The 26,046-nt window shown below is 42.1% G+C and overlaps 1 protein-coding gene across 4 annotated transcripts in view; it reads right to left on the bottom strand.

Moving 5' to 3' along the window:
- Positions 1-26,046, bottom strand: part of PXK (PX domain containing serine/threonine kinase like) — a 58,160-nt gene that overhangs the window by 4,234 nt on the left and 27,880 nt on the right. For 2 of the 4 annotated variants that reach the window (XM_063122076.1, XM_063122078.1), the window contains 12 exons: positions 25,444-25,517; positions 23,013-23,087; positions 19,061-19,165; positions 18,166-18,267; positions 16,181-16,342; positions 14,586-14,703; positions 13,947-14,025; positions 13,488-13,536; positions 12,371-12,448; positions 11,828-11,914; positions 7,101-7,170; positions 5,035-5,094 (listed from right to left, as the gene is read on the bottom strand). In XM_063122076.1, the coding sequence (XP_062978146.1) occupies positions 5,035-5,094; positions 7,101-7,170; positions 11,828-11,914; positions 12,371-12,448; positions 13,488-13,536; positions 13,947-14,025; positions 14,586-14,703; positions 16,181-16,342; positions 18,166-18,267; positions 19,061-19,165; positions 23,013-23,087; positions 25,444-25,517 (1,059 nt within the window). Of the gene's footprint in view, positions 1-5,034; positions 5,098-7,100; positions 7,171-11,827; positions 11,915-12,370; positions 12,449-13,487; positions 13,537-13,946; positions 14,026-14,585; positions 14,704-16,180; positions 16,343-18,165; positions 18,268-19,060; positions 19,166-23,012; positions 23,088-25,443; positions 25,518-26,046 lie in introns of all 4 variants that reach the window. The other 2 variants (XM_063122075.1, XM_063122077.1) reach the window with 1 other exon arrangement.

Consider the following 26,046-nt stretch of genomic DNA (forward strand, 5'->3'; position numbering starts at 1 on the left):
AATTCCCCAAAACTAATGATAAGTCAACACAAATTAGTAAAACTGCAAGCTTCAGTCATTTCAATCTAAATCAGGAGTAGACAACCTTTGGGGCATGTGGGCACATCGGAAAATTTGAGGAACTGTCCTGGGCAGAATCATAAAATGGCTGCCATGGGTGGACACGGCTAGTCATAAAGGACAAATAACCTGACCAGGAAATTAAGGTAGCAGCAGTTAGAAGCTCTCATTCACTTGGAAGCAATCCCAGCTGCCGGTAAGAAAATAAAAACATTTTTACAAAAAAAATTGCATTGAGTAGGATGTCTCACTGGGCACCATGGAAGGTGTCTGGAAGCATACTTGTGCCCACAGGTGCAACCAGGGCCAGTGCTACCATAAAGGCCACTCAGGCGGCCGCCTAGAGCGCCAAGCTAAGAGGGGCGCCGCACAGTACTCATGTGCGTTGTTGGCTGTGAGCCAGCCCAAGGATTCATCTGGGCCTGAGCAGGCAAGATGGTGCCCCGCACCTGCCCAGCCAAAGCAAAGCCAGGGATACTGGGGGGCAGGGGGCGGCTCCACTTTCAGACTTCTGCCTGGAAGCCACCCTCCCAGAGCCGCTCTAACTGCCCAGAAGCCGCTCTCCCAGAGCCGGGAGGCCGCCGCCAGAAGAAGAGCCCGTGGCAAGCTCGACCCTGGCCCAAGCCAGCCTCTGCCTTACTCCCGAGGAAAGGGCACCGGGTCGCCTCGCCTCTCTCCTCAAACAGGCCGCGATATCCAGGCAGGCGGGCAAGCGGGACTCCCTCTCCCTTCCCACAGGAAAGCTAGGGACTTGTGGACTCCTCACAAGGCAAACTCTCCTGCTTCCCAAACCTGCGTGCGTGGATCAACGGGACTTGCTTCCGAGAAAGCGTTGCATCGGGAGGCACCAGTGCGGCCCAATCCGCCTATGCCTCCTTACTCGGAAGCCTTATTCCCCCGAGTAAACGTGCGGAGGGGATCAGGATGCCAGGCTGCATAGCGGGTTGCGTTCACACGGAAGTCCCGGTGAATTCCAGACGGCTCGGTCCCAAATCGAAGTAAGCCAGTCCCAGCTCTCCACTCGGCGCACACATTCGGACTTCCACACAATTTGGGGGGGGTGCAAGTAGCTCGCCTTGCCTAGGGCGCAAAATAGTCTGGCACCGGCCCTGGGTGCAACACTGCCTGCCACTCATCTAGATGACCTAAAGCTTTAAATTGCATATTAAAATTTCACTGTGATTAATGGATAGGGGCGAAAACAGAAGGGCATACTACCTAGCAGCCACACTCCCTTTCCAATAAGGTGAGAAAAGAACCTAAAGATTTTTTTCCTCTTCTAATTTCTATCCTAAAGGTAGGAGATATTTTGCTTCCTTGGTGAAGCAACTTGCCTTCTCTAGCAATATGAATTGCAGGCAACTGAAACTAACAGTACTCAAAGGAAACCAATACCAAGGTGTTCTTTCCTATCTGTATCTTCAGTACAACTGACTTGGGAATCGTGCGAGTTGTAGGAAGTGTTTCTGCCTAAACATGCATAGGATTACGTCCTAAGCCATTGTAATACAGCGCCTGAGTATCTCTTTGACACTCCCTGCAATTACATGCAGGTGGGGGTGGGGAGTCAAGTAGGCAGGAGAGGCACCCTTGCCATGAAAATTATGGTTGAAAGAGCCCCTCCTGGCCTAATTCTCCCCCGAACTTGAAATGTGGGCAATGCCTGCTTCCCTCAAACCATGGAGGCATATCCCCAGTAGTAAGCAGCCCAGACACACCAGCCCTCATCCCATCAGGGTGTATTTGCTGGCGGAGGGGAATTGAGTGGCCCGTTCTCCAGTGAGCTTTTTGAGATACTATTTACAGGCAGCAAATCGTTATGTTTTTATCCCAACCACTCTCCAAAGAGGTTAGAGCAGAGAGGACTATCACTCCCATCATTCCTGACCGTTGGCCATACTGGCTGCAGCTGATAGCAGTTGAATACCAACAACATCTGAATGACCACAGGCTCCCCACCCCCTGAGATAGAGTGACAAACACCCTCATTTTATTATCACAACACCCCTGTGAGCTAGGATAGGCTAAGACAAGGGTGGGCAGAAGGTACTGTAGATCTGCAGATGTTTTCGATTTAAACTCCCAGAAGCTCCTGCCAGCATAAGCCAATGGTAAGGATGCTAGGAATTGCAGTCCAAAACATCTGGAGGGATACTTTCTGTCCACAGGCCAAGGTCACCTAGTGAACATCATGGCTGGATAGAGATTTGAGTCAGAGCTTCCTTGGCCAAAGTTTGAAACTACTATACTACACTAGCTCTCAAATTTAGTTAATTACATTTTTACCATCATGGGGGGAGGGGTACCATTTGGCTTTTATGCCTCAAGCACTCACCAAAATATCTTGGCTGTCTCTGCACCCCATTCACTCTTGTCTTTGTCATTTTGTGACTTTAGATTTTATTAGTTTCAATGTTTAGAATTTTTTTTTTAAAAAAAAAACGTATTTGGAGGCGAATTGTTCTTTTTCTTCCAGTCTCATTCCCCTTGCAATTCCTTGAGGTTTTATTCTATATTCCTAATGGCTGGAAAAGACAATATTATTTCCTAAACTGCTAATCGTGAGCAGTACTTTTATATATTAAAAATGGCCTTTGTTCAATATCCTCAAAAAACATCTAAACGGTGGTTCAGATAATATGAAAATGCATTTAAACAATCAACCAGTTAAAAGCAGCATGATTAGTCAAATAGCAACCAGTTGACAGCTCTACTGTTTTATCAACGAGTCAGACAAAACCAAAAACGGGTTGATTAAAATGCTATCTCAAAAATAATAATAATCCTTGTCCAAGAATGAATTTAGTATCTTTAGTCATGGAAGGGGCAACTTTGGTTCACTCAGAAAGTGTATGTGGGGGGTAAGGGTGGCGGCGGCAGCAGGAAAAAGTGTCTTTCTTAAAAGAAGCATATTTCACCCAAATAATTTGTGAGTAAATGCCTTACTCCAAACATCTTTAAAGAGAACGACATCAACATCAGATTACTTTACCGAGAATTCACGTTCAAAATGGCGCATGCTCTATTGAAGACAGCAGAAAGGAAAGAGAGAGATAGAGACAGGAAAGAAGAGCACAACAGTCATTAATCTGATGCTAAAAAGAGGGGCATTCAACAACAGTAAGGAAGAGAGAAATACAGACATCAGTAATTAAACACAGTTATGAACACAATGGTTAGACAAAATAGCCAGCAGATATGCAGTTCTGTGGCCCGGAATGGGCCACAGAACAGTTCCTCCACCTCTGTGCCTATAGGTACTGCGATCTCCATCACAATCGGAGTCCAGGGCTCAAAGGCAACTAGCCCACCCTGTAGAGCATACTTTACACTCTCGACATTCAGGAGACCAGACAGAGCAAAGACAGCAGACAGAGTCCCATGAGGAGGATTATCAATCTGACTCCCCCTCTGAATCATCTATAGCACCTTCTACTCTATCTCTTGATGGGGTCGTGGGATCCAAGGAACCATCCTCCCCATTGGACGATATGAGCCGTTTTTCGGAACATATTTCTAGAATGGCACAGTCATTGGGTCTAGAAACTCAGCATAAAAGTTTCCTCTTCCAGAAAAAGAGAAGAATATAAGAAGTCAGAAGAATGGGTGGAAACCAGATGAAGTACCAAAGATATACGTTGTCCTGTTTTTGTGGTCACTTATGCAACTGCAGCATTAGTTCTTCTCCCCAGTTGGGCATCTTCCCCAGAACATTACATTGACAAGACACTGGATCAGTTCCTGAGGATGGCAAGACGGTCAGTCTTGGGGCCTTGGCAAAAATCCAAAGGGCCCAGTGCCCAAGCACTGCCACCCTTATCACTTTGCATCAAGTACCCAAGTAGGTTACAGGCAGTGCAAGGGAATGCTCAGTTTGCACTCCCTGCCTTTCCCATAATAAAGAAGCCCATCAAGGAAGCCTTGACTGAAGCCTTCTAAAGTCCTACAGCCAGACAGTGAAAAACCCTACTACTACACTGAAGAGAGAAAAGACACACTAAACAGCCTCACAGTAAGCAGCCACCTTCACAGGATCAACACAAGCTGGGCTTCCTTGCCTTCCCTGTGCTTGTTTCCAAGATAACATTTCACACTATTGCTGAAACAGAAGAGACCCTTACATGCAGATGTGCCCTGGAGAGACTATGGGATGGAAACTGGGGGCTTGCACACCTAAGATATGCTAAAACATCACATTTTACATAGAGCTTTAGAATCTTCAGAGGGCCTCATACAATATCTTTGTAATTCTTACAACAATCCTGTATAGTATGTGCATATCATCATCCCCATATTGCAAAGAGGAGGCAAAGCGGTTTGCCTGAGGCCATCTTGGGTCTTCATAGGGGATGTGACTTCTTGATTCATAGCTCAGTCTCCCAGCTGCTATCTTAAGCAACTACTGGTTTATAGCCACCTGCTGCCTCTATGAGATAAAGCAGCTTCGAACCCTTTACCTCTTGCTGGAAATCAATTGTGTCAGTTCCCTGAACTAGTTCTTTTCCAGTGATCCTTCAGTGCCATGTCAAACAGCTGTGTGTACCAGACAGAGGAGACAAGAGTATTAATCTGAGTGCACACAAAGAAATTCTTGAACAACAAGAGCAGAGAGCACGGATGGCATCCACACAGTGCAAAGTACTGCAACCATTGTTTGGTGAACCCAACGCAGCACTCATGAGTTATTAGGAAAGGTGGAGAGGCAGGCAGGACTAAGATAGTGTAAATTATGAAACAAGGTCTGATCAAGTATTAACACGGATGTTTATAAACAAGGCTGAAACAGTTTCCTGCTTTATCAAAAGGAAGCCCAGAATCTGAACTCTTTATTTGTTTACAAGAGCAAAAAGCCATCAAGATGGATTTTAAGGCAAGCAGTTTTGTCTTTTGTAAATGGCAAGACTGGTCCATCTTCTGCTTAGCAACAAAACCAAGACAGAGATGGGTTGGCAGCAGGTTGTCTCTTTAACTCACCTGTTGTAGAAGGTGGAACAGGGGAGGAAGGCGATGTCAGAGGTGAACTCGCCCCAGAACCTGCTGAATAAGAAACATTCACAGTTGCAAAAAGGGAGCAGTTTCAAAATCCACTTGCCTGCTTAACTGGAGACGCACTGGAATAAATGGCAAGTCTGCCAAAACAACCGCAGGTATATGTTATGTTAAATGCATTTTGTATTTAATGTGGCTTAAAAAAAAACAGCAGGTACGGTGAGACAACAATCAGGATCAGAACTGCAACTGGGAGGGAGGGGAGTTTAACCATATAATAGTAGAGTTGGAAGGGGCCTATAAGGCCATCGAGTCCAACCCCTTGCTCAATGCAGGAATCTACCTTAAAGCATACCTGACAGATGGCTGTCCAGCTGCATCTTGAATGCTTCTAGTGTGGGAGAGCCCACAACCTCCCTAGGTAATTGGTTCCATTGTCGTACTGCTCTAACTGTCAAGAAGCTTTTCCTGATGTCCAGCTGGAATCTGGCTTCCTGTAACCCTTTCCCTTTCTGCCAGAGTCCCAACGAAACTCCTTCCCCCACCCAAAATAGCTTTTTGCATTGAGAGGGAAGCATCCATTAGCACCAGCAGGAGTTTTTCCTCCCAATGCAAACTAGTAGTTTTGAGAGAGGGGGTTGGGTTGTCAGGGAGGGAGAGGATTAAGTTCCCTCCCCTCTGCTACAGTACTTATTTTATTTATTTCGTTTCTATACTGCCCAATAGCCAAAGCTCTCTTCATTGTTCCCTACCATACGAGCCCCTGCCAAAGGAAGTGAGGCAGGTGGCTACCAGGAGGACCTTTTCTGCTGTGGCACCCCAGCTGTGGAATGAGTCCCTAAGGAGGTTCGCTTGGCACCTACATTATATTCTTTTAGATGCCAGGTGAAGACCTTTTTATTCCCCCAGTATTTTAACAGTCTATAAATTAAGTTGAACTTGCTGTTTTAAATATGTATTTTAAAATTGTATTTTTGCATTGCTGCTGTTTTTATCTTGGTTGTGCTTTTATATTGTATTTTATATTATGGTTTTATACTGTTGTTTTATACTTGAATTGTCTTAATTTTGTAAACCGCCCAGAGAGCTTCGGCTATTGGGCGGTATAGGAATGCAATAAATCAATAAATAAATACTTGTCATTCTGGGGTGTGTTTATTTTAAAAACGGTCCCAGTAAATACAAACATGCATTTCACATAATGGAGTTTGGCCTTCTAAGACAGAGTGTAGTGGGGGGAAATGGAAACAAGACCAGAGTGATGGGACAAGCAGTGCAATTTGCATGAGGGAAGCACTGTCCCTGCACAATTCCCGTGTTATCTGGGTCTGTGAGACTAGTACTATCCTAACGTGCACTGATGAGTGGCAAACAGCCAGCGGAAACATGTCCAAAGGGGAACTAAAATTTTAGCAAGACGTTGACATGTTGTCAAAGTTCATGGCCATGAATGAGACTAAATACCACTGGTGGGTCACCATCAAAAAGGTTTGGAAAGAACTCAATTACTGATTATACTAAAAAAAAATTAGGGGGGGGGGAACCAGGCAGTACATGAGAGATGCGTAAACAGTTCCCCAAAGGTGCTTTTAAGAAGGTGAAATGCAACAGCAGAAGGCTATAGATTGGTGGCAGGTGGTGTTTAAACCAAGCAGGAAAACTGCCCAAATCAGTTGCTGAAAGTAGAGGTGAAATATTACATCACATGGCCATAATGTTGATGATTTCAGCTTCTAGGCTCAGTGAACTAGTTGCATTCACCCTGACTAGAGAGCAGCTGCCATGGGAAGGCACTGGTTGGCTGCCATGACCAGGGTAAGTCTTCACTAGTCCTCATTCTCATAAGGAAAAAGGCAAATAAGGGAATTCTAAACACCACCATTGATCTCTTCGAGAAAGTCCATCCAACTCACAACTTGATCTTGGACAACCTTTAGACAAGAGTGGCAGCAGCACCCCACAGGATTTCATGTACATTTCAGAGAGATCAGAGTCTCCAGGGCAAAGCTGTGCCAGATGTCGCAACAAGGCTCCTGTCTTGATATAGTTACCTGAATTGTTGGAGTTGCTGTATTTCATTGTTTGTTCTTCCCCACTCTCAAAGGCTGAGCGTTTAGACTTCTTTAGGCATCAGATGCAGACACAAAAAAGAAAAGGTTAGTTGACTGCTGCTTGTTAAGTATATGAAAAGAAATACTTGCTTAGTCATTAAAATTGTGTGTGTATGGCTATCTCAGGGTTAAACAGAGAAAGTCTATCTGTGGGCAATTACCTTGAGATAGAGGCTGTTCTGGGAACCTTGCCAAGATTCTAAGTTAGCCTCATCACAGCTGTATGTAATGTAGATAAGAATTGTGTAAGATGTGTATATAGTTTCTCACTTGTGTAAAATGGAACTGATCACTGCTCTATGATCACTGCTCTCTGATCACTGCTCTCTGATCACTGCTCTCTGTGTATGCCTCAGTGTGCTGATCTGAACTGATCTGAATTGAACTGCACAGAAGCCTGAAGGAAATAAACCAGCTCTGCTGTGTAAGACCTGTGTGATGTGTGTTTGTTTCTGAGCACAAACAGAGTTCCAGAAGGAGAAAAGTTCTGGCAATAACCCAACAAAGGTTATGGGCCCAGTCTAGCCCAGTCCAGCCTACGCCAGCCTAACCCAGGCAGAAGAACCAGAACTTGATGGGAATGGTGCAGTATCAGAACCAGAACCAGGAGTCTGCTAAAACAGAAAACTGTTGATGAAGGAAGACATCAAGCTAAAGCCAGTGCTGCAAAGTGAGGAAAAATCTCAGTCGGCTGTCTCTGAGGAGGACTCTGAGCAGGAGGACGGTGAGATACCAATTCCTAAAGCAGAGGAAATGGCAGGAGCTAATATGTCTGGTTTGCATCAATTGTTAGAAAAGCTGAATGACTCTAACTATGCATTATGGTCTTACAAAATGCAAATGTATCTGATTCAGGCTGAACTGTGGTATGTAGTCACAGAGGATCCACCAGATAGAGCAGATCCACAGAATGCTAAATGGTTTAAGGACGATGCAAAAGCAATGGCAGTTATTGCATTAGCTGTGGAAGACCCTCAAATTTCCTTCATTCAGTTTTTGAATACATCAAAAGAGTGCTGGAATGCGCTACAAGCTGTATATCAAAGAGAAACAGCGGGCAGTAAAGTAATTCTAACCCGGAAGCTGTATGGAATGAAGCTGAAACCAGGGGAGTCTATGTCAAACCATTTGAAAAGCATGAGAGAAATCTTCAATCAACTCAGGGCACGAGGGATGGAGTTTACAACTATACACCAAGTCTATGTGATTTTGTCAAGTCTTGATTCATCGTACGACGCGGTTGTCACCATGATGGAAAGTCAAGAGGAGAAAAATTTAACCCTCGAGTATGTAGCGGGAAAACTACTGGAAACCTATGAAAGAAGACAAGCTTCAAAACAACAGAGCTTTAAACATCCTGTGGCTGAATTTCAACAAAGCCATAAATCTTCTGACGTGGTGGCTGCATTAAAGGCAAGGAAATGCTTTAATTGTGGTTCCACAGAACACTTAAGGCGGGATTGCAACAAGAAGAAGAAAAAGCAGTCGACAGCAAAGTGGAGAGAAGAAAACAACATGAATGAAGCTGAATCAACAAAGAAGTGTCTTCTAGCAAGAGTCAAAGAGACAATGAATCCTTGGTTTTTGGACTCTGGGGCTTCAATAAGTATGGCAAAAGACAAACTTTCATTTGTAACCTTGGAAACGTCTACTTCAGAGCAAAAGTGTGTTACCCTTGCAAATGGAACAAAAATCCAGATTTGTGGTGTGGGTAATGTATATTTTGATTGTCTGGGAGTTGAACTACAAAGTGTTTTATATGTACCAGAATTGGAAACAAACCTTCTAAGTGTGTTTCAGTTAACAGAAATGGGGTATGAGGTTTGTTTTACTGAAGAAAATTGTACTATAAAACAGGGAAACAAGGTGTGTGTACAGGGAATAATGAAAGAATCTTTGTATGTGATTAATACTTGTACAGAAAATGAAGTTGTAGCCAGCAAAGTCACAACAAAAACAATAGCCAATTGCAAACCACACCAAGAGTGTATCCATTTAACTCATAAAAGGTTTGGTCATGCTAACTATAAAACAATTTCTAAGATTCCAGAATTGTGTGAAGGGGTGAAAATCAAACCATGTTCTAACTATGTAGAATGTAATGTATGCAGTGAAACCAAGTGTCATAAGTCAAACATTCCAAAACATAGTGAGAGAACAACAAAAAGAATTTTTGAATTAATTCATGCAGATCTTGCAGGTCCTTTTGAGACAAGTCAAGGAGGAAACAGATTTTTCTTGTCTATTGTTGATGATTACAGTAGATTTGGATTTGTGTATGTGTTAAAACAGAAGAGTGAAACTTTTGGAAAGTTCAAAGCCTTTGTTAAGTGGAGTAAAAATAGATTTAAAGAACCTATAGCTAATCTAAGAACGGACCGGGGAGGTGAATTTCTTAGCAACCAATTTAAAAAATTCCTCAGTGATGAGGGTATACAACATGACCTTACTGCTCCATATTCACCATTTCAAAATGGAGTTGCAGAAAGGAAGAACAGAAAGCTGTAGAAACAGAAGAAATTCCTGAACAATCTCATCAAGAGAGGGAGGGGGAAGAAACTGTAGAGGAGGAAACTATGCCTGTAACTATGCCAAGACGATCAGAAAGGGAACGCAAAGCTCCAATTCGTTACTCAGATGAATACCAAAGCAAATAGGTTTCTCATAGAGCTTTACTAATAGCCTATGAACCTACTTCATTTGAGGAAATTCAGGAAATGGAACCTACAGAAGCTCAGGGCTGGCATGAAGCAATGTCAGAGGAAATCAGAGCAATGGAAAAAAATGAAACGTGGGAGCTAGTACCTTTACCTGAAGGTCGTAAATCCATTACCTGTAAATGGGTATTCAAAGTAAAACAAAATGAGAAAGGACAGGTGGAACGTTACAAGAAAACAAAATTGTGTAGCAACCTCTAGTGCAGAAGCAGAATATATCAGTTTATCTCTGGCTTGTAATGAGATTGAGTGGTATAAACAATTATTTGCTGATCTAAGGTTGGAAATTGAGACACCAGTAACCATATTTGAGGATAATCAGGCATGTATTAGTATGGCTACATCTGAAAAGTGTAAACCAAGAACTAAACATGTGGATGTTCGTTATTCTCATGTGAAAGATATAATTCAGAAGGGCTGGATTAAGCTTGAATATTGTCCATCTGAAATGATGTTGGCTGATTTATTCACAAAACCAGTATCAATGGTAAAACACAAAGAGATGCTTTTAAAGCTGGGTCTCAGATTGTAACACAATTTAAACAACATGCGCAAGAGGAGGACTGTTAAGTATATGAAAAGAAATACTTGCTTAGTCATTAAAATTGTGTGTGTATGGCTATCTCAGGGTTAAACAGAGAAAGTCTATCTGTGGGCAATTACCTTGAGATAGAGGCTGTTCTGGGAACCTTGCCAAGATTCTAAGTTAGCCTCATCACAGCTGTATGTAATGTAGATAAGAATTGTGTAAGATGTGTATATAGTTTCTCACTTGTGTAAAATGGAACTGATCACTGCTCTATGATCACTGCTCTCTGATCACTGCTCTCTGATCACTGCTCTCTGTGTATGCCTCAGTGTGCTGATCTGAACTGATCTGAATTGAACTGCACAGAAGCCTGAAGGAAATAAACCAGCTCTGCTGTGTAAGACCTGTGTGATGTGTGTTTGTTTCTGAGCACAAACAGAGTTCCAGAAGGAGAAAAGTTCTGGCAATAACCCAACACTGCTTTCACACTGATATGACATTTTTTGTGCGTTAACCCTGTTAGAATAAGCATGTCATGACCAAATCTTCATGGCACAGACCAGGTGTATTTATACAGTGCTCTCAGTCCTCACAGTTACTCCCTTCCTGAACAGTACAAGTACCAGTCTCAGTGCTTCATTGAAGCTACAGCTCATCAGTATTGTTGTAACATGAAATCAGATTCAAAAAGCATTCTTGAGATCTGGAATTTGAAACTTTCCCTATCATTATATTCGCTACGACAGTTACCTCTCCATGCAGATGGAAGAGGAAAATGTCCCTCTACACGTGCAGAACCTTTCTCTTACCCATTTAGACAAGACTTCTGCAATTTTGTGCTCTGTAGATGTTTTGGACTTCAACTCCCATCAACCCCAGCCAATATGGCCAATGTTCAGGAATGCTTGTAGTTCAAAACAACTGGAGAGTACCAGGTTGGGGAAGACTGGCTTAGGCTTTTCCATTCCTATGGCAAACTACCTTTTGAAGGAAGAATTCCCTAAATTCCTTGGTGTAAGAGTGGGATACAAGTGTGAAGAACAACAAGTTAAACAGGCAGCTATTCACCCACTTAAATATTCAATAAATAAATATAATGGGTTGCATCCAACCGTGTCGTTCTACTAGTAAAATGACGTTGCACCAGCAGAAACCAACTGTGCACAAGGGGAGAATCCAACTAAAGTTCCAGTTGTGCAACTGCTTGCAGATATTCAGTTTACAAAGTGATCTGCTGGTGCTTGTGCCCAGAGAGCTTTGGGTATTGGGTGATCTAGAAATATAATAAAATAAATAAAAATTGTGTAATGGGAAAATGCAGCGGAGCACAGCAATGTCATCTGCTAACATTGGATTTAGGCCAATGGAAATAAAAGTTTCAGCGACCAATTTTATTCATTTTGTACTGTAGTGCTGCTTACTTTTCGTGCCAAGATCTTCCTCCTTTTTTTCTCTTCCTCTGAACCATGATGAGACTGAGCTCTCGTCAGTCTTCTGTGCTGATGAATCTTTTAATGGGAAAAAAAAGGAAAAAAGAACGAGACTCACAACAAAGCAGATTACAGGCATTTACCATTAAAAAAACATTTTTCAACATCTAACTTAAATCTGCTTTGGTGGCCTTCTTGTTGCAGTGGCCTTGTGGGTTCCCTTTTCTTTAATGTTGTAAACCGCCCAGAGAACTTCGGCTATGGGGCGGTATATAAATGTAATAAATAAAAATAAATAATAAATAAATAATGGCATCTTAAGTACTCAAGAACTACCAATCATATGCTCCCATCATTGTTCCAGGAAGCCCGGGACTCTCCCAACTGTGCAGCAAGCCTCCTTATAGAGGCAATGGATATTAATTGTGCTTATTTATTTGTTAATAATATTTTTGTAGTACAGCACAAATTTGAATGCGGTACTATCAGCACAACGTGGGAGGGGTGGGGACAGAGGGGAGACTCAAAATTTACCAGTTTCTGTTCTTCTGCTAGTCTCTTCTCTATGCATTCTTTGGCAGTCTTCAACGCTTCTTTTAACTTAGTGGGAATCTGAGGAGTGAAAGAAAAGTTTCATAGCATGGTTACAGGACCAAATCATTCTATGCTGGTACCCATGCAAACATCTTCTAAAAATCTGATGGGGCTACTCTTCCTCCTCTTCCCTCCGTCAGCCTGCTTTTAACTCAGGAGTGGGCATCTTGTAGCCCTCCAGATGGTATCGGGCAGCAACTTCCACCAGCCCTAGCCAGCACAGCTAGTAGCGAGGGATATTGGGAGCTGCAGTCCAACAACATTTGGAGTGCCATAAATGCTCAACCCTACTCCTTGGTAAGGGCTCCACCCTCTTCCAGCAATGGCATCTGGTGACATGGAGCCCACAGACATTGCTGTAAGCCGCCTTGGGAGGGCTTCTGCCCTGAAAGGCAGCCAAGCACTGAAGCTTGTACAGAACATGAGGAGCAAAAAAAGAGAATAAAGCGCAAAGTAGTGGCAAACTTTGAATGGAAACGGGGCAATAAGAAGGAGGCTGCAGTCATTTAACCTGATACAGCAAGCTGCGCTTTGTGGAAAATGAGTATTTTGTCTTCTTTCTGTAATCTTTAAAAAGGAATATCGTAATCTGAGATATTATGAAAATCAATTTAAAAAGATGGCAATTGTAGTCATTTAGTTGTGAAGCAGAAAAAGGATGTGTGTTTTTTAAAAAAGAAAACATTGGGTGGGTAGGTATATTGAAGTTTTATAGCAATAATTCTTGGGAAATGTAAAGGTGTAGCAAGAATTGTGAATTGTCTGAAAGGAAGGGGTGAGAGAGAAACAGGAGGAGTGAAAGATGCACTAAATAGTATTTAGTTTGAATACCAAGAGAACAGAGAATGGAAGGAGAGAGGGGGTTAGGTGGAGACCTGAGGAACTCTGACGCAGACAGTAGTAACAAGAAGTTCAACAGGAAATTCAGAGAAGCGGAGCTGACGTTACCCAGATGCTAGATGGTAGTGTGTCAGTAACTAACTCTGACAGAGGAAGAGGGAGGCTAGATAAAATATACTATCAGAAGTAAATTGCCATCAGCATCATTCAACAGTACCTTAAACTGTGTTTTTTCTGAATTTGTTAAAAGGACATCACTGAATAGCCTGAGGAAGAAAGAGAAAACACATTTTAAAAAACTAGGCAGCGAGCATTGCCGTACCTAACCCTCTCTTACATTGCCCATTATTTGCACAGTTCTCCTTTCATCTTAAGTGTTTTGCACAAATTTGTAGGAATTGCAGCCCCAGGGGTGCAGCTCCATTATGGCAAGCCATTTGGGTGAACCAACGATATCAGCCCAGGTCTGCAATGGCACCGTTGAAATTGCTACAACTGTGTAAGGTGCCATGTGACACCTAACCCATGAGATTACAGTTCAAGTAGCCACCCACACAGGCCTTAATTGAAGTAGAACATTAGGTGGCCCGCGTAGTCATAGGACCTAACGACAGTTATAAGGATGTCTAGGCACTGTGAACAAAGAGAAGGCTTCACTCCGCCACTGAGAACTTACGGCATTTGCAGGAGCCGGGAGACTGTGGGCATGCCATTCTTCATGGCTTCAGGAGAAAGAATGGATTCCAGTACAGTCACTAAAGAGGGGGTTGGAGAGAGAAATGGAGAAACTATATTGAAGGGAGAACCACCATCATGGACATGCAGATCTTGCAGCGTCTTTTAAAAATCTTCTGTATTGCCCTTACTGGAGAAGGAGGGATGGCTCACTAGTAGGCAGAAAGGGAGGGGAAAATGTTTAAGTAAGAGCTGTGTGTCTCACTCAGAAGCTGTTTGGACATCCTGAAAGGAAGCCACCTTACCATGAGAATCGTTGCTCTAAAAAACACTTGTTTAGCACAGAGGACCATGATGAAATATTTTTTCCCATCTCTCTAGAGCCTTGAGAATTGGAAATTTACTTTAACACACACACAAGATTCTAATCAAGAGCTGTGAGCTGCATGGAAGAGACTCAGAATTATATAAAGCCTGCACACCTCACCTCTGCTTTAAGCAGTAGAGGTATGAGAACTGTCTAATCGGTTGGGGGTTGGCTTTCGGTTGTGTGTGGATAAGCCTTAAATCTGGATAAAAGAAACACAAATAAGTTTCTATTTGAACTACGCTGAAATGTTGTGCCAAGCAGTTCACTGACCTACAGAGGTGGATGGTGCAGGAGGGAAGCTATCCACTGGAACAGAGTCTGGGGGTCTCCCATAGGTCATTTCATATAGCAAGTGACCAAAGCAATGCACGTCAACACCTTCTAAAGTCTGCAAAAGAGGAATGGATTTTTTTAAAAAAAAATAGCTTGCAAGAATATTTGTCTGTCAGATGAACCCTAATTATTATTATTTATCAATGTACATGGTGCTGTACATAGTAAAACCATAAAACAGCAACACCCTGCCACATAGGCTTACATTCTAATAAAATCATAATAAAACAATAAGAAAGGGAAGGGAATGCACCAAACAGGCACAGAGGACAACAAAACCAACAGTGTAAAAGTAAGATCAAGTCAAGGTCTAAAAGCTTTAGAAAAAATAAAAGTTTTCAATTGAGCTTTAAAAACAGTAATTGAACTCATGATCCGCAAATGTTCTGGAAGAGAATTCCAGGCCTAAGAAGCAGTGAGAGAAAATGGATGAAGCCAAGCAAGAGAAGTAGAGACCTTTGGGTGGGTAAGAAACATGGCATTTGATGAGCGAAGAGCACAAGCAGGGCAATAATATGAATTGAGAGAAGAAAGACAGGAAGGAGCTAGACTGTGACAAGCCCTACACCATTTGCAGCAATGTTTACTCAATGCATGTACCAAAAACATGGTAAAAAGTGTAGAATGAATAACTACTCGTTTCTAGCATGTTTATATAATTAAGGCAGTAGACGAAATGATACCAAATTTATGGAGGTGTGGAAAACTTGTATTGAATATTGGAAAAATAATTATTATATAGAAATTGATATATACTCTTGCTTTACTATTTCATAAATTATCTGTGTAAAGGCAGGTAGTATTTGATGCTTTGCGCTATTTATCCTATTTCGTATTTAACAAAGAAAATGTATATATGTAGTATGATTCAGGTGTTTTTGGTTAAGCAGCTAATATTTCTTACATAATTTTAAATCACAGATTGATAAAGGAATTAGTGTGTATATTATTTGTATTACATATTGTTATATTGAAGAGTTTTCATGTATATGATACGAGTAAATAAAATTTAAATTCGAAAAAAGGCTGCAATCCTGCACACTCTTATCCATAAGTAAAACCCGTTGAATTCAACAGGACTTACTTCAAAGTAGACATGTACAGGATTTCACTGTAAACACATCCAAAAGTTTGAGTGATTTTGTTTATGAGCAGACACAAAACGGTGTCTCCTTTGTTTATACGGCAAGTTCATGGCTAGCGCAACTTAAACGTTTTTTTTGTTTTTACAGCTTGTTCAACAAAGCCTCCTACGACAGTACCATGCAATCAAAAAGGGCCAACAAAGGCCAATTCAGGATATTTCACATATTCAGGGCTACCAAGAAAGCAAAGCATCTGATAGGTTTAGCATTATATAACAGACAGACGGCTTTTCAAAATGAAAACAGCAACAACGAACACAATGACACCACCTCCCATGATTTTCTATCACTATTCTAGTCATTCTAGCAAGTATAAAACACTAGCAGTTTAAGGTGTGGTCTCTACATAATGAATTCCCATACACAAAACTATTTGCCCAAACGTACATTAATTTTACGGAACTGCGTAAAATAGGACCGATAGAAGGACGGGAGTCCCAGCAGTGAATTTTCCAAGTCCAGTAACCTGCACGTGTCTCCATCCAACATTACATTAGATGCGTGAAGGTGGCCATATGGAAATCCTCTCTCGTGCAAAAACTTTAAGACCTAGGAGATCAAACAGGCAGAAATTTTAGGTTGATTCAGAAAATGAATTCCCCTGGTAAGATAAGACAATAAGAATCATAGAATCATAGAATAGCAGAGTTGGAAGGGGCCTACAAGGCCATCGAGTCCAACCCCCTGCTCAATGCAGGAATCCACCCTAAAGCATCCCCGACAGATGGTTGTCCAGCTGCCTCTTGAAGGCCTCTAGTGTGGGAGAGCCCACAACCTCCCTAGGTAACTGATTCCATTGTCGCACTGATCTAACAGTCAGGAAGTTTTTCCTGATGTCCAGCTGGAATCTGGCTTCCTTTAATATAAGAATATAAGAAAGCCATGCTAGAATATAAGAAAGCCATGCTAGATCAAACCATGGGTCTATCTATTCCAGCATTCTGTTCACACAGTGACCAACCAGCTGCCTATGGGAAAACCAAAAGGACATGCCTGCAATAGCACCTTCTCGATCGTGTTTTCCAGCAACTGGGGTACATAAGCGTATTACCTCATACCGGACGTAGCATGGAGTCATCAGGACTTAGTAGCCACTGATAGGCTTATCCTCTTACAAGGCCATCCAAATTGGTGGCAATCACTACATCTTGTGGAAATGAATTCCACAGTTTAACTCTGTGCTGTGTGAAGAAGTCCTTCCGTTAATCTGTCCTGAACCTCCCACCAATCAGCTTCATTGGGGTGACCCCAGGTTTTAGTATTATGACACAGGCAGAAAAACCTCCCTCTATCCACTTTCTACACCATGCATCTGTCATCTCTCCCCTCACTCACCCTTTTTCTAAACTAAACAGTCTCAGATGTTGTAAGCTTTCCACATAGAGAAGTTGCTCCAGGCCCTTGATCATTTTAGCTGCCCATTATCTACACTTTTTCCAACTCTACAGTATCCTCTCTTTTAGATACGATCACCAGAACTGTACTCAATATTACAAGCGTGGTCACACAATAGATAATGTATATGGGCAGCATGATATTGGCAGTTTTATTTTCGATGCATTCCTAATTATGCCTAACATGGAATTTGCATTTTTTTTTTCCCCCACAAGAGCCACGCATTCGGTCAACATTCTTATCAAGCTGTCTACCACAACCCCAAGACCTCTTCATTGGTCAGTCACTGTTAGCTGAAATCTATAGTGCTTGTCCAAGAATGCATCCCTCCAATTCCACAAACATTAGAATCAGGGCATCCATTAGCGGGGTTCAAGCCCTATTCGCACTCCTCTGCCCAAGTACCCCCATGCTTGTGTTCTCACTATCACTATATCCCTTTCTTTCCCACTCAGATGTTACATCTCCATTTCCTCTTGTGTTGTCAAAAATATGTTTACGCAGATTCCCTCCTCCCCTGAAAAGCCACCTCTACCCCACAAGATGTACTTCCGCAATTTGGATTGTTTGATTTTGGCTAAGGACCACATCTTGTATACTTCAGTGACCTTAGATTTGCATCAACACACTACCACTTTCAACACAGAAAGTTGTGGAAAAGCTGATTTGTTGCCTGGTAATGTGTGCACAACAGCAAGATATATTTTCCCCCAACTTGATTAAATTTTGCAAAAAAGGATATCATAGTAGGAGACTAGATTCTTCTCTACCCACCCACATGCATGCACAACTCTTGGATCTTCTCTGGAAAATTCATTTGGATTTGCATTCCAAAGTAACATGTTTAGCATATATGGTTGAACATTACAACCAAACTGGACTCTAGATACACTTTTAGTTACTGTGCAGATAACTGTAAATTTACCATCTTAACTGTAAATGTATTTTAGACGACAACAACAACAACAACATCTTACCTCTAGTATTTGTCTGCCAAATGTTTTAATTTGCTGGAGTTCAAGACCCTGAATTTTCTTTGGGTTGCAGTACTTCTTCAGGAATGGATCTTTTGGTTTTGCCTTTAAAAAGAAACTGCTGTTATATTGATGTCAAACAATACAGAGGGTATCACATAGGCACTAAGTAGTAGAATATCAAAAAAGTTTCTTTAAATATGTAGCTAAAACAAATATTAGGGCCGTAACTTAATTTTTTAAAAAATTAGTTGATTAATCATGTAAGTTTTAGTCCAAGTGATTATTTTTGCATATGAGAAAAGAGTTCTGAAGCAAAACAACAGCAACATAATTTTGTTTTTAGATGTGACTGTTATATCAAGCATCATCTTTGAACAAGCACCCCCTCTTGTTTGTGAGAGAAAGGGGGGACGCCTCTTCAGATGGATTTTACAAAAAACATAAGGGAAGCACCAAAATAGGACAGAATGAGAAAAGCACATGTTCTCAAAGGAACCAGTGTAAAAATAGTTATTAATGAACCGAACACGTTTCAGAACAAAGAGTTCCTTTGTCAGATTAAATCTTACAAACCCAAATTACAAACAGACTAAGCCAGCTTCCAAAGATAGTGGCTATCTTTCTTACACTGTTTCTGTTCCAAAAGCCGTTGGGTTCATAATTTTTAACGGTTCTGCAGTTTTTATAAGGACTTCATTCATTCAGCAGTATATTAATATATTAAAAATCTGCTACCCAATTAATAGGGGAATGTTTGTTAGACAATTCTAACTTTATTTTAATTGACTAAACATTACAGATATAAAAATATGTTCTGCCCCCATAAAATGCATTATCAAGTCCATTTTATTATGCATGCTAAAAATGTTATGCCACAAGAGCATACTTATACTACCTTATATATCAGATCTTTTAGTGTTCCTTTTTCATTGAAGGGTCTAATTACTAGTGCAGAAGATTCATTGGCTGTTGCAAAAGTGACTTTGTAAATATAAGGATGCTGTCAAAAGAAGAAAGCATTTTATTAACATCCTCATCCTATACATAGTTACTCACACATACACACCACACCCCCAAGGTCAATGGGAGTTACTCCAAAGTATGTGTGCATAAGATCATAGCCAAAAATACACATGCTAACTAGGTTTCACTAAATCCCAAAGTTTTGCTCAATTCGTCTAGCAGAATACAAGGAAGGAAGGAAAGGAACCTCTTGTGCAAGCACTGAGTCATTACTGACTCTTGGAGGAACGCCAGCTTTCACTGACGTTTTCTTGGCAGGCCTTATAGCGGGGTGGTTTGCCGTTGCCTTCCCCGGCCGTTATTATCTTTCCCCCAGCTAACTGGGTACTCATTTTACTGACCTCGGGAGGATGGAAGGCTGAGTCGACCTGAGCCGGCTGCCTGAAACCAGCTTCCACTGGGATCGAACTCAGGCCGTGGGGAGAGTTTCAGCTGCAGAAACTGCTGCTTTACCACTCTGTGCCACACGAGGTTCAATAGCAGAATACAAACATCCCAGCTATCCAAATTGCGTATGTTGATTACAAACAAGGAAGCTTTGTGGGAATTTGGAAGTGAAGAAGACAAGAGAAGCATCACTCAGGATCAAACTAAGTGTTAGGATAAACAAACAAAGGCTACCAAAAGGACTGTTGTGTATCTACCATACTTTATATTGTGATGCCTTAACATTTCCCCTCCCACTGGCTCCCAATCTTGTGGAGCAGGAAATGGGGAAAGGCAAAATAATGTCAAGATGCAAGGAGAGTTCTTCTAGACTTTATGTAGAGAGGCTTTCCAGATGTTTTGGACTACAACTCCCAGTATTTCTGACCAATGGCCATGCTAACATAGGCTGATGGGAGTTGAAATTCAAAATATCTGAAGGGCATCAGGTTGCAAAAAGCTGATGTAGAGATAAGAGAGAAAACCACAGTTGACACTCTTGGAAGAATTCACGCATTTACCCTAGTTTGGTCCACAGATTTAAGGTAAAGTAGTTGCTTATACGCTAACCAGGGCCATCCCAAGGGTTTTTGCAGCCCTAGGAAAAATTAAATGTTGCTGCTTCCATTCCATAGTGTCTTAACATATAATAAACTTAACAATAACAGTATATTAAATAATCAAGGACAGGGTAGGATATTTGCCTACCCTCATTTCCTTTCCAAAAGGAGTAACAGCTTTTATTTCCTCCCCTTTGCAACCATGTTTTACAACATGGGCGAATTCACAGAAATCAGAAGGTTCTTTGCCTTGGTGATACTGCCCAGTTAGGAGCTGCTCAGTTGCCTCTATATTTCTCCTCCGCAAGTGGAAGAGTCACCTAGGCAAGTGACTTCTCAGTATTTCCAGACGAGGCATTTATCATGCCATCACCTTGCCTCTTTCACAGAATTTTAGCCCGGGTGGGGGGGGGGGTCCCCTAGGCAATTTGAAATGCTCCTATGTTTTTCCCACCACTTCTTCTGACTTTTTTCTTACTGCAGAAAATCTGTTAAGGAGACAAAGACCGAATAGATGCACAAGGGCTTCTGGCCACTGCCATCAGGTGCCTTCCATCTCGAAGCACCCTTTCTCTCCAAAGTATTTACTTAGTCAAGTCAGGTGCTCCTGGACCGTTGCCACCCCTGGCAATCGCCTAGTTGGGGCCAACGGCTGGGCTGGCTCTGGCTTTAAATATTTAGAGCAGCTACCATTATAAATGTCAGGAAAACGAAACTCAAAGCGAGGGTGTTTAAGCGGGCAAGAGTATTAGAAGTGAAGGAAGACTGGAACATGAGGTATGTAAACTTTTCCACTCTGAGTTGTCCAAACAAATTAAGATTAGGTCAGGATCACTCAATGTGGGCATATTTCGATGTTTACTTTCTGTATACTTACAGTGACCATTTAACAAAATTTGAAGAAGAAACTGTCTAATAAAACGATCTATGTTTTTTCTGCAGTCCTAGTGTTAAATAAACCATCATGTCCATGCTATCCTTTGTTTCTAAAACATATTTTGCAACAGGCAATGTTTTTTTATTTGCTTCTCCTCTAAATCTAAATTAAACTTTCCTCATGGTGACATCTGTACCAGTATTCCCATTAGAGTAGCTGCTTAACATGAATTTCAACCTGTCACCGCACACCTCACACCTTTCCTATATATTGCAAATTAAGCGAGACCATTCTTCGTAATGAATACTTCAGATCATTACCATTAACCCATATAGCTTTGTCATGTTACATCAAAAGCCTGCCCCTTCAACCTTTTCCCATCCGGGTGCACTTGAATGATCCCAAAATATTGGCCAGGCTGGCTGGGATTGATTGGAGTGGTAGTCCGTCTGAGGTTCTCCACCCATGGCCTGTTCATATCCCTACTGAGGCTGAACTAGACAAGACAAGAGTCATCATGTGGCTGCTCCCAAAACGCATGCTTTGTGTTTTCTTAGGTGCCCCCGCCCCTGCAACATCTAGCAATCAAAAATGTATGATGCAATGTCACTGCCATCAAAGCTTCCCTACCATCTACTCCCCAAAGTAGCAGTCCATGAAGTGAAGCAGGGGCAAGGAAACTCCCTTGCTGAGTAAGGTTTGCTGAACACTGGAACCAAAGCACATCATAATTCAAAAATAATTGCTATATGCTGGAGAAACGGGTTGTGTGACAAAGACCACAGCCTGTCCAAAATAATGGGGTGGGGGTGGGAGATGATAGTCAAAATGTTCTAGACAAACTTATGCATAGCTAATTGCACAATTGCTTTTAAAAGATTCTCTTTTCCCTGCAGAGACTTTTATTTTTCAATTTCAATAGTGAACATTAAAAGCTATTTAATTTGTGGCATGTTTGAAATGTGTTGGCTTACACCAACAGAGGAAATATCACTCTCGAGAGCTTTTATTACAATGCAAATAACCACCCAATCCCTAAAGAGGTAAAAAGAAGGATGTACATGGATATTGCATAGAGTGTTCAGGATAAAACTAGCATGGCAGATAATTTGCTTGACTGGAGGACATATATACACCCAATGCAAATTAGTTCCTAGTAATTTTGTTTCTGTGTTAACTGTCTTCTCCACTAGAGCTGTTGAATATCTCCAGCACAACACACCCTCATACACACAAAATCATGCTATCACTCACCTCTGCGGCACACACATCTTCACACCTATTACTAAGTAAGCATGTGCTTTAGAGATGGAGCTTTAAGCACAATATTCTGGAAGGGGAGTGGGAGAATATCTCAAAGCTGCACAAGGCCCAAATAATGCTCTTTTAGGCTTAGAGAGCTATACGTACTAGTATTAACAAGTATTGCAGAGCATTATCTTTTATTTTATTTTATTCTCAAGATACCCAGACTCCACCCACAGTAGGGGCAAGGAGTAATAGCTAACACACAAAAATGCTCATAAACCAATTAGTAAAATCAATATATGGAACTTTAAACTTCACGTTAGCCCAAGCCCCTAAAGACAGAGATTATGGCTTGAATCAATGCACACTCACTTTGAAGTAAACTCCACTGAACACAGCAGGGTTTACTTCTGAGTAAACTTGCATTGAACTAACAGAGCACAATTTTTGAAAATATTTCCAAAAGATGTTCAGAAGTAGCTTTTTATCTAATCATGATGGGAAGGGAGCTCCACAACTGCAAACAACCCTCTCTAAATGCTTATGAAATCGGAGCCTGATTCATGGATGGTAGTCTAAGGGCCAGTCTTTGAAATCAAGGTGGAGCACAGCCACCTTCTCACTATTGACCTCTACCTGGTCTGGGTTTATGAAAATGAAAGTGTATGGATGTGGGGTTTATTTATTTTAAGAAAATCTAATCATCTACTCACAGAACAAGAAGAAAGAAGTTTCACAGCACACTGAAGGTCTTTTTCGGACAAGTATTTGTCAGGGCCAAGGTCAGCCTGGAAATAGAGTAATTGGCAAATTATACAAGATGTCAAAAAAACATGCATTTTATTTTTACCTTTTATGAATTTATATTCTGTTTTATTATTTTAGTGTTAGTAATTTTCCCCAGGCAATGTCTTTTATTGGGCGGATTGAAAATAGAATGAATGAATGAATGAATGAATGAGGGGCATTTGGGAATTGAAATACCATTTCATTCACTCCAGCTCCTGTATGTTCTGAAAAGTGTTTCTTTAACTTTACCTCTCTCCCCACCCCCACCCACCCCACACACAGCAGGGAAAGGCACACCATCAACAGTCAATTGCTGTCCAATTGTCACTGGATGCCATGAGAAAACAATTTGTGTCGCCACTGCCACTTCCATGCTCTCAGGTACCATTGGCTGATATATAGTCCCTTTCTCCACATGCTCAGTAAGTGCAATTGGGGTGGGGTGGGGGGTAATCTGCTTCAACATCCTAACTGGTTCCAAAAGAGGATGGCCCCATGTAGTGATAAAGAAGAAGAAAAAAGAAGAAACTACTTTACTAAGAGAAGCAGTTAAAGAAAACACAAACCTCAGGGAAATTACATCAGACCATATCATCAACTGGATCAATGAATTGACAAAAGTCAGACTGGTCTCAATTGCCCTTCCTGCCAGATCCAACAACACAAAGCCCAACACTTTGGCCCTTGCCACATATCAAGTAGGCAGGAAGGCTCATCTCTGCCCTTTGTCTAAACACCCCAGGACAATTCACAGCTTTCTGATCAAGTTTTGTTATTTAGGCATCCTTGATTGCTCTTATCAAGGAACAGAGAGGGATCCTGGCGCTGGGTTATTGCTGTTAACCTCTAGGAGTGAAATGTTTATGTTAAATAGTTTAGTGTGCAACTATAATGGAATGTAACCTAACAAAGGAGGGAGGAAGGGAAAAGCCTTCAAAGAGTTTGAATGAATAAAAGATTGCCTAGCGTTGAAGGATGGCAGAGAGTCCTGCCTTTGGGAAACCTGAGACTGCCTCCCTCCTACATCTGTAGTACCTGAATAAAACTTTCGAGCCAGAACCTGTCTGTCTGGAGAATTTTCTACCTGCTGCAGCTTTGTCCGTGACAGTAGCGTGGAAGTGCAGCCTGTCCACCCACCCACAGGAACAGCAGCAGCAATGGCAGCATTCAGAGCAGACAGCTCTGTAAGGGCTTTGCAGAGATCAGGGAGTCAGCTGTAAAAAGGAGATAGAACCAGCCAGCACCTGTCCTCTGCTTCATCAGCCCAGCCTGCTCTTGCTGCTCACTGATGTAAACATAGCAGACCCAAATGCAACCAAATGATGTTTCACTGTGGCCTCTTCTTCCCTCAGCTCCCTTCTCATCTCTCTCATGTCTACTTTTAGGGACCATCCACAGTATCAGGGTGTGTGTGTGTGTGTGTGTGTGTGTGTGTGTGTGTGTGTGTATAATAAAAGTACATTTGTTTTATCATTTTGTATAAAATTATTGATTCCATTATTCTAAGGGCATGTCTAGACGAGGGGGATGGAGGGGTATGATCTTGCGATTTTATGATCGCAGGATCATCCCCCTCGTCTACACGCGGCGTGCAACGTCCCAGGAGGAAGAGGACGTCATGCCCACCGTTTTGTTTTGTTTATCAATCGGAGAAGAGCGCACGAACGCTCGTGTGCAAAAGGTTAGTGTTTTGAAGAAGAAGAAAAAACTCCCCCCACCCCCGATGGGCACAGAGCTCCTGAGGAGCTCCATGCCCTGTGCGCGGTTCCTGGCTCCTCGCGAGGAGCCGGGCTGAAACCATGACGGCAGGCCACACATCCCGCGGTTTCAGGATCATCCCGAGACCGCGGGGAAAAGTGCGATGGAAGGGTAGGGCGATATCCCAAGAAAATGGAGGGATCATCCCTCCATGCTCCTGGGATCCCCTGTGCGTCATGGGGACGATCCTGGGATGATCCCAGGGATATTGCCCCATCTAGCCATGCCCAAAGTCTAGGTTACAACGGTGCTTTAGCAATTCATAGAAGGCTTGAGTGGGGAACAGGCGCTATATAGCACTACTGCCACTACTTTGTGGTCCTCAAGGGACAGTAGACCATGCAAGTTACAGATTGTGGGAGGGTTGCAGAGATCACAGCCTTCATTCTGCATCTTGTGCTCTTTCTGTTCATGACATAACATTCCTATAGCATAATAGTATCATCACTTCAGATAACATAGGCAGAGCTTACTAAAAACGACATTAAGTACAATCTGGGCCAAAAGAAAGAAACCAAGGAAGATGCTGCTAAGCCACGATGGACATCCTGGAAGAGGAGACAAATCCCACAAAAACGGAAAGGAAAGGAAACTTGCCCAGCTTAATGCTAGCCGCTCCTTTGGTTGATTTTTAATCTTCATTAAGAAATACTTCTTCCGTATCCTCCAGCCTAAAAAGAATAAACAGCCACAGCCACAAAATCACCAATAGTTTGCATTTTACTGTTGTAAAATTTGAAGAAGAGATTCTGTTCTCTACACAAGCCACATTCAGATAAGCGGGTTTGTCAAGGATGCACCCAACATGATCCCAATACTCCTGCGGCTAGGTAGCATTTTTCGATTGTATCACCTTTGCTTCCTCAAATGAGCAAGACATGATTTTCAGTCCATCAACAGTACAAATACAGTAAATATGTAGGAGAAGGTTTCCTTAAAATTAATGTTTCAATCCTTTGCATGATACGTGGTGAGCCAGTGCGGTGTGAGAGCCAGTGTGATGCAGTGCCTAAAGTGTCGGACTGGGAGTCGGGAGATCCGGGTTCTAGTCCCCACTCGGCCATGGAAACCCACTGGGTGACTTTGGGCCAGTCACAGACTCTCAGCCCAGCCCACCTCACAGGGTTGTTGTTGTGAGGATAAAATGGAGAGGAGGAGGATTATGTATACCACCTTGGGTTCCTTGGAGAAAAAATGGCA

Source organism: Elgaria multicarinata, chromosome 3 (assembly GCF_023053635.1).
Source record: "Elgaria multicarinata webbii isolate HBS135686 ecotype San Diego chromosome 3, rElgMul1.1.pri, whole genome shotgun sequence".
NCBI lineage: Eukaryota > Metazoa > Chordata > Lepidosauria > Squamata > Anguidae > Elgaria > Elgaria multicarinata.